This window comes from Cydia splendana, chromosome 11 (assembly GCF_910591565.1).
Source record: "Cydia splendana chromosome 11, ilCydSple1.2, whole genome shotgun sequence".
Classification (NCBI taxonomy): domain Eukaryota; kingdom Metazoa; phylum Arthropoda; class Insecta; order Lepidoptera; family Tortricidae; genus Cydia; species Cydia splendana.
The window spans coordinates 8458410-8470788 of NC_085970.1; the positions used below are offsets into that span (position 1 = coordinate 8458410).

Consider the following 12379-nt stretch of genomic DNA (forward strand, 5'->3'; position numbering starts at 1 on the left):
GCTTAGGTTACGAAGTGTTGGTCATAGCCCTTCCGGCTAAACTGGTAGGGTAGGTGTTCCGGTTAATACTTGCAAATCGGACTAAGAGCTTCCAGACCTGCATCGGGCGTACGGGGCAGCACGTGTGATTAAATCACACATCGTTTAGAAGATGATAGTTAATTATAATTAACCTTGAAATGCTAGGGTGTAAAAGAGCTTATCTCAGGAGTGCTGCTTCTATGTTATCCCGGAAGCTTAATAGGTGTGGCAGGATTTTACCAACAACATTTTTATATATTTTATATCATCATATATGCTGCAATACTTAAATACATTAAAGTAAATTTTACACCATCATTTACGTTGCACTAATAAATTCTGAATAATTTTCTATTTCTCTGAATAATTTTTTTATTACCATAAATATCTGTTCTCAAAAATCTAGGTAATAATAAATAAAGTCAGAGTCCAAAATTTAGCTGATACTCATTAAAGAATTTGAGGTTACCGCGGTTCACTTCAGAGGGGTCCTAACTACTAGCTAGACGATCACATGGCCATATTTAGGGGTATATCTAAAGGGGGTGTTCATATTACGAGTAGGTAAGTAAGTAAGAAGGGGCGGGAGGTACATGTGTAATCTTCTTATTCCTGTAATTTATTTCGTGCACTACCTGTTTTAAAAGTTTTCTATTCTTTATATCCTGCTACCCCAAGGTTGTCTGGAAGAGATCGCTTACAGCGATAAGACCGCCTGTTGCTACCTTTATTTACACTGTAAATCTGTTTTTGTATTTTTTTTTTCTTTGTGGTGCAATAAAGTGTATTTACTTTACTTACTTACTTACTTACTTACAACATCAAAGTCACTGTCCGTCAATAAAGTCGCCACATTGTAGCTAACTGAAGCATCTCCTTCGTCCATTATATCAGAAACAGATGATTCCCTGAACATTTCTATCTTAGCGCTTCTCCAGTGGTAAGAAGCTAAGAGCCGCTCGAGCACCCTGGTCGCAATCGCTCACCTAGCTTATTAACGGCACGTATCCTGTTATCATGCTGCGTGAGCGCCGTCTCCAACAGCTCACGTTCATGTTGCTCATGTAATAAGCTGCTGACTGTACTCTCGAGCCGCATCGCCGTCGTCAGCTGCTGACTCTGCAGCTCCTGCAAGATGTGGATTATCAAGAGTTTAGATTAGAGAGGTCTTCAGTGTTGAGAAATGGTTTTGACACGTAAGAGAGAGGCTGAACCCACCAACCATTAGGCTCGTGTTTAAATTGCTCCCCAGCTCAATAGATACTATTGATAACACCCTAAGATCACATGACAAAAGTGATCTTAGGTAATGATCAGTGGACAAAAACGTCCATCAGGATCATCCAAGAAAATCGATAAATTCGTAGATTACCTAAAGCCGAAGACAGGACTGGTGGAAATGGAAAGCTCTGCCTCGTCACCTACGGCAGCAAGGATATAACCGTCGATGAAAGAAAGTAAAGCCCATCTTGGTGTTTTCTCTACAATATTATCCCAAAAATTGGCACAACAGTAGTTAACATCTGAATCTGACCTTCCAACCCTAAGGGAAATCTAGGACTTATCAGAATTACTCCGGTTTCCACAGCATGATTCTTGTTTTTAATTTGTTAATTACATTTACTAATCAGATATTGCACATGTTTAGAGAAAAAGATTAGATAATTAATGGTTGGAGTGGAACATTTGATACCTGTAAAGCCAGCTGCACATTAGCCAGGTCATGTTTAAACTGCGCAGCCCAGTTGGCAGCTCGTTCCGCCTCATCATCCACGGCCGCACGCAAAGACACAAGCGTCGAAAGGAAGTGTTGACTTCGCTCCTCCACTAGGACCAGCTTCGAGCGGAGATTCTCGAGCTCTGAGGCTTGCACGTCGCGGTAGTTCACTTCTTCTGTGATGACTAGTCTGGAAAGGAGTTGGGAAAATTAATGAAAATCTGTTGATGATAAAGTTACAAATTAAAGAGTTAACACAAATTGCATACGTTGTCGTATGCTTTGCGTTTTAACGGTGCCTCAACGTCTTTTGAGCAGCAATGTGGCCTACTCTTAATCCTCTTCATTTCTTGAAAAGGTAATACGTGTAACTTCAAACCGTAAATTTTGATTTCCCTGACCTTTGTCACAAGCCCGTACCTACTACAAAGAATGCATTCTTTAGCTCGGAATAGGGTATTGAGGGGTGACTGCAAAGAGACGTTTACATTAACCCTCACAAAGATTTGATGAGAAAACACTTACTTAATATTAGCGACCTCCTTCTCAAGGTAAGTGACGCAGTCATCGAGCGGTATTGCTCTGGGGGACCACGTGTGGTTCTTGATGGGTTCCGGGGGGGATGGGTCAGCGTTGCGAGCGTGTGTGGGTGATGATGTGGAGCGATTCTGAAAATGTTATAAGTTATTCAGGTAGAAGCAAGAACGCTTTTTGATTGTTTTCCTTTGATAAAGTATGTTGTATTCATTAGTACCTACCAAATGTTTTTGGGTGGTTGTATTACATATAGTACCTAATACTAAATCTTTTTAAATTTTATTTGTGGGTAATTTTATCTACGTCAAGGCGGCTAGTACATCTTGCCGCGACTTGCACGACTTCATAAAGGTAGCGTATAAGTCATACCTATAGGTCACTGAGATCTGACATTCCCAAGGTGTGTTAGCCACGTGTTAGCCGTGCAGCTTAATCTTCGTAACTGCGTTGGTAAGTTTTTTTTAATAAGTTTTGCTTTATTTTTCCGGAAGTTAAAATGCAATACGAAACAAATTACATACAGTTTCTACTTTCACGCGACAATACTCATTATGACGACAAGCTTCATTCGAGGAAAACAGGTATTAGAGTTGGTTTCATTAATAGTACCTTTTCCATCTTCGGGCAGTCCTTCACGTGTGTCTCCTTGTGTTTCCTCTGTATCCAGGCGCCGCAGCGCAGCGGGCACTGCTCTAAGATGCTGCCGCATAGCTTCAGGTGGTTCTGATCAAGACAAACACATTTATGTATTCCATTCGTATCCATCTTTTGTCTGTTAAAACACCTTTTATTACAAAACTTCCGTGAGACACGGACATAATTATTCCTCGGTACGGAGTGAAACATGTCGAGCGTTTTTCGACTTAAAATACGTGAGTGACCCGTTCTTAATATATTTAATACACCTTTTATTACGTTCGCAATTTTAATCTTTTGACAAAGTTATTCATGCCGTTTGCCAACAATCACATATACGTTATACCTATAGACATAAGATTGAAAATCATTTGTTTTTAAGTTAGCGAGATGTAATTATAAGTTTGTTTGTATTCTTGTCTTAAAGGCAAAAGTTATCTATAGTAAAAGGAAATATAACTAGGATAAGGGCGGATCCAGGGGTTGGAGGGCCCCTGGGCCCTGAAAAATAATTAGAATTTGACCATGCATGTAAAAATTCGCCTCGAATGTTATAATAAATAAATAAATAAAATCACTTTATTTCAGACACATGTCCATATAAAAATTATGCTAATCCTAATATAAACTAAGAACTTAAACTAAGAGTTGCTTCAGTCGCCACATGACTAGTCTTATAAAATATTTTATATTAATTTTACAACATAGGTACTATAGGTACTGTCACTTTTTGTTCTCGCTGTGGTGAACGGATGACCAGTAACGAAAAATGGGGCTGTACAGGCTCTCGGAGACGGTCTTAAGTATTCGATTGTCTGAGTTTCTCAATCTCTCCCAGAAACCTGCTATCCTACTTCTGATGATGGCGAAGAAGTCGGGCACCCCCGCCTCTGCGAACATGCTCGATGCGCTACAAAACCTGGGTAGCCTCAGTAGAATGCGGAAAGCGTCATTGTATTGAACCCGCAGAGTTGAAAATGCTTTTCTACTGAAGTTAACCCAAAGTTGACAGGTATACAAACACTGACAAAATGCTCTGAACAGAGTCACTTTGACATCATTTGTACACCTCGCAAATTTGCGCGCGAGCATGTTACACCTGATGGACAGAGCCCGCCTTTCTCGTTCCATATCAAGGTCATCTTTTAAGTCACTGCACAAGACGTGTCCAAGGTATTTAAACTTATTCACTACCTGCACCGGTGAGCCATTCAGAACTAGTTTAGGTATCCTGTCCGGACCTCTGCCAGCCCTAAAGACCATCATCTCGGTCTTCTGAACGTTATATTTTAGACCATGAGCCGCCGCATACCGTTCACAGACCGAGAGTAGCGTCTGAAGACCACTGATAGACGGACTCAGCAGCACCATATCGTCCGCATAGCTGAGATTGTTTAGACAAACATCCCCGATATGACAGCCGATCCTGGCGCTGCTCAGCTCGACTATCAGATCATTCACATAGAGGTTAAACAGGTCCGGAGAGGTCAAACCACCCTGACGTACACCGCAGTCTAGTCTATATTCACTAGACGTCGCGTCGCCCCACCTAACGCAGTTAGTTTGGTTCCCGTACCAGTATCTCAACAGCCCGACGATAGGTTTAGGTACCTTAGTGTCGAGCAATTTGTTCCAGAGAATATTATAATTCACCAGATCAAATGCTTTACTTAGGTCCAGGAAACACGCATAAACAGATGTTTCCCGGTCCACGTAGTAATTCACACTGTGTTTTAGGCTTAAAATCGCCGCGTCTGTTGAGAGCCCGGTACGAAAACCAAACTGTGCATCATTGATATCTAAATTACTCACCAGTGCAGGCTGTATAAGTCGCTCCAGAATTTTGCCCAGTATTGTACCCAATGAAATGGGCCTATAATTGCTGGCAGATCCCAGGTCACCCGTTTTGTTTTTAGCAACTGGCACCACAACGGTCTTCATCATCTCAGGCGGTAAATAGGAATGTTTGACGCACATGCAGTATAACGCACATAATTTGCCATAAATAACATCGCCAGCATACTGCACGTGTTCCAAACTAAGTCCATCATGCCCAGGCGATTTACCCCTTGTCATTTGTGCAACTGCTTTTTTAACATCCTGGGGGGTAAACCGAACTGAGCCTTCCGTTCCCGAGATCACAGTATCCGTTTGCGCCGCCGCAGGCAGCGGGTCGACCTTGAACCTACCAGCAAACATGTCGGCTATGAGCTTGGGCTCCTGCAGACCGTCCACACTAACAGGCAAGCTTTGTTTGGGGTTGAGTTTTTTGATACCGTTCCAGAACTTTACAAAGTTCTTTTCACGTTTACACGTAGCTAGTATGTCCATTTTGACCTTATCTTCGTTGTCTTGACACCACTTAAGGTTATTTTTGAAGGTTTTACGGCTGTTATACATGTTATCAAATACTTCACCCGAAGACGGACGGCCTGCAAGAACCCACGTCTGAAAATGTACCCTGGACATTTGATGACTCTGCTTGACGTGTAGATTCCATCCCGTTACCTTCTTAGCCCTTTTCCGTTCACCACCACGAGACGCAGAAGTAACGGCGGCGGCTGACTGCAAAACAGTTACAATCTGACCATAAAGTTTTTCTATATGTAGTATATGATTATTTGTATTATTACAGAATATTTCCGGATCGTCGAAACAAATATCACAGTTTGAACTATCACTTATGCCTATAAGCTTATTGTAACATATACGCGCGTAATCATTAATATGCGACAGGGACCTTGTACCCCATTTGATATATCTAAGACTGTTATTTTGTTGTCCATTTACGTCTTTATTCATATTTATCGTTAAGCTTAAGTCACATACTATAGCCAGGGGCAGGTGATCCGACCATAGTACGTCCTGTAAGACTGTTACGGAATTGACAGTTCGCCAGGCCGCTTCAGTTGTGAGACAGTGGTCTAGCCACCGCCGGCTCCCGTGCGCCTCGCTATAATACGTATATATGTCCGAGTCAACGCCTAGCGTATTTATGTCTGCACACTGCCAAGTTTGTTCCCTACAAAAACTCATCATTTCTCGCCCAAAACTAGCACTAGGGTGGGCATTAAAGTCGCCTAGCATGTACGCTAATTGCACGTCATTCTCTTCAATTATAGCACTTATTTTGGCTAAGCAATTCGTATATTCAGGAATGTTTTCAGGAAGGTCTACCGGCATATACACTGTAAATACTAAAAATGTGCACGACGATACTTTCACTCTTATAGCAGCTAGTCTATCACAGGAACAGTCCACAGTCGACACATTGGGAAATATATCCTTCCGCCACATCAACGCCAGGCCGCCGTACGGCTATTTTAAGTTATTTTAAGTTTCAAAAGTTATACAGATCAGTTAGGTACACAATGGCTTGATAAAACGTTATCTCATCGATTCGTATAAACACGTATCTTCGCGGTTATCTCAAGTTCTGCGGAATTCATTGATTATTGGACAAAATAAATGTCTTTGAAAATATATGTCATGTCATACCTATTTCAAAAGTTGTGTATATAAGTATATCAACCAGACATAAACAATCAATATAAATATTATGTTGTTAAGTGTAGGTATAAATACATCCTTTTAGTTGCTGGGACTTCGGGATAACTTTGTTTTGGTAGGTGTCTGTTTGGATACCATCAACACGAAAAGCTTAATTAATAGTCAAATTGAACCCAATAAAAGCAACCAAACGCAGACCGATTTTACACTAGCCATGTACTTGCCAAAGGTCAGTTTGAGCATCATAATTGTTGACTATGTATCAGACAACAATTCCACAAGAAAGTTCACGTACTGGTACTTCCGTACCAATTTTTTTGTTTACGCATTAGGTAGATACAGTCAGCATCAAAAGTAGTGGATCAGGCCGCGTAGCCAAGATGCCAATCGCTTACGCTCCGTAGCGATCGAAACGCAATTATCACTGTCGCACTAATATGGAAGAGTGATAGAGAGACATAATGCTTTTCGCTGTCGAAGCGATAGCGATTGTAACCTTGGCTAGGCCGGCTGACTACGCGTCAAAAGTATCTACCATTCTCAATTAGCTTAAAAAAGAATAATTGTCTCTATGTAGGGTTGCAGAGAGAGAGAGAGAGGTTGCTGTGTGCCTCATATAAGAAGGCTCACCCAAAGTGCAATGTAGAGGGTATGCTGGGAGTCTCTCTACGTGATCGCATCAGAAATGAGCCCATCCGCAGCAGAACTAACGTAACCCCCAATGGGCGGGAAAGGTTCTCGAGTGGCGACCACGTACCTACCGGGAGGCGCAGCGTGGGTAGACCCCCCACAAGGTGGACTAATGACCTGGTAAAGGTCGCGGGAGTCCACTGGATGCGGGTGACGCAAGACCGGTCATTGTGGCACTCTTTGGGGGAGGCCTATGTCCAGCAGTGGACGTCCTCTGACTGATATGATGATGATGAGGAGGGTTGCAGATATTTTTGGCGCGTTGGTTCATACGCTACTGTTTATGCTAACTGTACCTAAAATTGCATCCACATTACCTGTAACTGTCCCAATTCAAACAACTCATTGCAGAAATAGCACTCGCTGTCCTTTGTTTTCTTATCATCCACAGCACTCATTTTGTCATTGGTCCGATTTAATTATCTTCAAAAAACATTCCACTGTTATTTCCTAAACCTTTCTTCTTAAACATAAACAATTTAACTATATTTACTATATAATTTCTGAAAGATAACACTTTGAACGATTTGTTTTATAAACTTTAACACAGTCGAAAAAAGCAATATTTACAAAATATTAAACTCGTATCATATTTTCACAGCCGCACTGTCACATTAGGTACAGAAACTAATTTTCCTCAATCGAATATATTTTCATTTATTATTTTTGTCAAACCAATAATAGCATTAGCACAAAACACGCTGAAAGTTCTGTCAGTACTGCTAAGTGAATCATAGGTAGATATCTGATAAGTTATCTCTCATTGATATTTGATACGGGGCGTTGTCAGTGATAACGCTAAACGACGAGGTTACGCACAGCGCCTCAGAGAACCAATATTTTGTGGCATCTCCAGACTACAGATGTGCCTACATCTTCAAAAAATTTGGAAAATTTAACAGTAATTTTAGGAAAATTTTATAGGAAACTAAGGTACTTAACTCGTTTTGGAAAATATTTTTTATCTCCACACAAAGTATGAGAAGTTTCCGAATTAATCATCAATGTGGAAATTTCGCAATTTTGGAATCTTTTCAAAGGCATACTAACAGTACCTACTCCTGACCGCATTACCTGAACCTGACGCCATCGGGAGTGTAAGCGAAGATTTCTTCCTGCCGGCCTAGCCAAGGTTACAATCGCTATCGCTTCGACAACGAAAAGTATTATGTCTCTCTATCACTCTTCCATATTAGTGTGACAGTGAGAGTTGCGTTTCGATCCCTACGGAGCGTAAGCGATTGGCATCTTGGCTACGCGGCCTGGTTCTCAAAACGTTCAGATACTTTTAATGTGTCCTCCAATTTCTCGAATACAGCTAGGCAGATTTGGAATTACGTACCTATATGCACGTAAAACTCGTAGCAAGATTAATGTAGGTATACGGTACTAGGCCTTTGGCATACATACGTAAATATTTTGACCTATTCACAAAGTCTTAGAGACTAAGAACCTCACTGGTTCTAATATTCAATTATTCACTTTTGCTTTAAAAATATATAGGCGACATCGATAATTCTTTTTCTTAGCAGTTCGCATTACAAAAAAGAATCTAATGTACGTAGGTATCTAATGTAGGTAACGCATGACCTTCGGATTAAAAGTTTAATATCCAAAGTATTAAAGAGGTTATCTTTAAAAGTTTAAACTAGAGCCTCTACCATCAGTTTTAACATTGACATAACGCTCACGTCTACGTAATTTACTTTCTGTACATCTCGCTTGCACTATTGCTCGCATATGCGAGTACGAGCGAGATGCATAGAAAGTAAATTACGTAGACGTGAGCGTATATGTCAATGTCAAAACTGATGGTAGACGTATAGATGTTACCTACACGTAAAAATGACGTCACTATTTAATGCTCTTTAAATATACTTATGACAAATCCCCCATCAGTCTCAACCAAGTATTAGGTAAATAGATCACGGTTAGTACCTACTTATATTTTTTGCAAAATTCTTAAGAAATTTCCATCTCTGTTTTGTTGTTATGATGATCAATGATATTATATATGTAACTATAGATAGGTTATACTCATACATAGGGAACACAAAAAATACCTACTTCCATATTTATTTCATCATCACCTACGAATGAATCTGTTTTTGTTGATTAATTTTCGCATACCATTCATCTTTGTTATAGTCGTATCATCGAGAGCGTGGAATTGCATATGTAGTAGTATTGTTTGTTTACAGGCATTCTATATTTGAATTTTCTATTTTCTTGTACTATCAGCATACAACCACTACAAATGCAATTCCATCTTCTCGATAATTCAACTATACATTCGTTGTTGAACATAGGTTTGTGTCTTTCTCTCTCGGTGTGCGAGAGAGCTCGTTAGCACGCGCACATTTATGGCATTTAGCAACTGTACAATTTGTACAATTTAAGCGCTTCAGTTATGGAACGCCTATAGCCTATCTGGAATTATAATATCATTGATGACGATGTGATGTTTTTATCTTACTTAATGCGAAAGAAAAAAACAGATACGGCGGTCTTATTGCCATGTTGTCATAAGGATTAAAGTGCCTGAACAAAAATGTATATAATTCTACCTCAATACAACAAATACAATTGCAATGAATACCCCATCGGCGCTTTCTTCCCAATAATTCTAATTCTAAACCAAAGAGTAAAGTAAGTATAATTGTTCTAAATTAAGAAGATATAGATACAGTCAGCACTAAATAGATGCCAGCCTGCCAGCCATAAAAGTTAAAACTTAAAATATTGTTTCTGGATGTCCGTGGTAGGGAAAGTAACCTTCACATAGAAAATCGCGTAACTAAAGTGTACACGCATTGAATCCTTAATTCAGAATGACTCAGAATCACCTTTATGTAAGACCGCTATTACGAAATTGCGTAACATCTTACCACTTTTCTTAATTATGCTTAAAGGGAATTGTTTTCGGTTGTGCGCGCGACAGTGTCGCTTGTATACCTAACTAGCGGCATTGGGGTATTATTTACAGTAGAACCCTCTTAGTACGATCACATTTAGGTAATACAATTTCCCTTGTAATACCGGACGGAATGTGTAATTTTGACGACCGGTCTGGCCTAGTTGATAGTGAGCCTGCTTATAAAGCCGAAGGGTTCAAATCCCGGTAAGGGAATTTATTTGTTTGATGAGCACAGATATTAGTTCCGGGCTCATAGTTGTTTTCTTAGGTATATGTATCGTTGTCGTTACCGTGGGACTGTCAATTTAATATACAAGAATGTCCCTACAATATATATTTTTTTATGAAAATCTTTAAAAAAAGTTATAAAAATAAGGTAAAGGGCCCCTGTTTCGGCAGGTTAAGGCTCTTGACAGTTTGTATATATTTTTTAAATATTACTAAGCATATCAATACCTTGAAAGCTTTTGAGTAAGTTATATTAGTTCTTTGTTAATAATTTAATGTATAAACTATAGGGTTTTAGTTGAAACTTTTTTTTATATGAATTTATTCGTGAACCTCTTATATGGCTCCCATTTCGTGATACAAATTTAGCTCAGCTCCTATGTTCGTGAATTCGTGTCCCCTGTTTCGGAATAAATTTTCTTAGAATAATTGGTGATAATTTGCTGATAATCATTTTAAATATTTAACGGTCTTACCTACTTACGAGTAATTGTAAGGTCAAATTAAAAGTAATATTTAAAAAAAAATGTTAAATTGAGAGCTAGCTCAAAGTTTTTTGTACTCGTCGACTTTAATGGTTGAATTAAGACTTTGTAAACCATATGGGTACTTTAATACTTGATTAAAAGCCGAACTATATAAAAAAAAAATACAAAAAAAAAAATACAAAAAAAATATTTACTTATCTTATAGGTACGTTAAATATAAACATACACAAACATAAATCAAATAAATTGAATTATAAATATAATTGTGTTAGTAGTTAATATGAGAATATACGTGGAATATACCTTAAAAAATTTAACTCGGGTCACATTCAAATTCGTTTTATGAGAATTCTAGTGAAAAAAACATATACCGAATTTCGCTCATACGAAACTTCATGAAATACATTAATTGTTTTCTAATTTATTTTTTTAATTATCTTCGTTGTTATATTTAAAAACAAGCACTCAAAATGTATCTAGAAAATCCTTGATTCGTTAGTGGCACGAAATAGGAGACACACGTAAAATAAAATGACCGCTATTTCGTGAGTCGATTTATTGCAATTTTAAGGTATTTCTATGCATATATTCAATCTTTTTTCTTATCAAATCAATTACTAAGGAAACCACAGAAACACTCCCAAAAACTTTTATTCGAATGGGTTTATCTTTTCCTTCCTATAAGCTTAACAAGTGAGAGCGCGCACCTTACGCCTAAAAAAAGTGCACGCATACAACACAGATGTTCGCGACCGTCTGACAGTTTCGACCGTCGTATTACTCTCAGTTTAATCACTAAAATATTGGTTATTATTTTATTGAAGAGATTAAATAATACAGATTTTTTTCATATGTATAATTAGAATAAAAAATATTTGAATTCCTTATTATTTGCGCCAGAAACAAAACTAACGAAATAACGTACTAACACGAACTTGGGGCCCGTTACCTTACTCCATTTTACACTGGTCTCTGCACGTTGTTTCGTTTTCATTAGTACATTGTAGGAGAGGACGGAAAACCGCTAAAAGATGGACGAGTGCGTTTGAGGGCCGACACGTTAGTGGAGGCCCTCAAATAATACGAGTCCATCTTCAGCGTGTCCGGCCGAGGCATTACATAGTGCTTTTCACGACTACTGCGAGGAAATAAGAAAACATTTGCATAACTATAAGTATAATACTAGCCCGCGATTTCTCTGATAGCAAATTACTAGCCACTGCCGGTACTGTCTCTTGAATTTCGGTAGGCGTCAGCGTAAGAATATCATTTTCTTCACTAGAAGAACTCATTTTTATAGCGAGCGTAGATACGTGTTTCTTATATTTTTTAGTCAAACACAATTTACACTATCCAATTCAGTAAGTATTTTCCGATCCCGCCTTTTTTACTTTTTTTATCACTTTTAAGAGGCGTTTTTCTGTTATTTGCTTCAAACCGACTCTAAACTTAGAAGCGTTTTTCCTAAAAAAAACCATAAACAGCTACAAAAGTAAAAGACGCCTTAAGCGTGTACTGAATGGATAATTGTTAAAAAAAATGAAGTGAATGGTTTTGACATTTCTTTTTTTTTAAACAAGAAATTGGTTCTATAAATAACCTAATTTTAAATAGTGAATAGAATCAGGCGTTACT

General features: G+C 38.7%; 1 protein-coding gene across 1 annotated transcript in view; it reads right to left on the reverse strand.

Moving 5' to 3' along the window:
* Nucleotides 1-7587, reverse strand: part of LOC134794762 (TNF receptor-associated factor 3) — a 34365-nt gene extending 26778 nt beyond the window's left edge. Inside the window, exons 1-5 of the mRNA XM_063766545.1 lie at nucleotides 7429-7587; nucleotides 2885-2998; nucleotides 2264-2406; nucleotides 1715-1928; nucleotides 1008-1149 (exon numbers count right to left, since the gene is read on the reverse strand). Coding sequence (XP_063622615.1) covers nucleotides 1008-1149; nucleotides 1715-1928; nucleotides 2264-2406; nucleotides 2885-2998; nucleotides 7429-7509 — 694 coding nt within the window. The 5' untranslated portion in view covers nucleotides 7510-7587. The remainder of the gene's footprint in view (nucleotides 1-1007; nucleotides 1150-1714; nucleotides 1929-2263; nucleotides 2407-2884; nucleotides 2999-7428) is intronic.
* Nucleotides 7588-12379: the final 4792 nt, after the last annotated feature.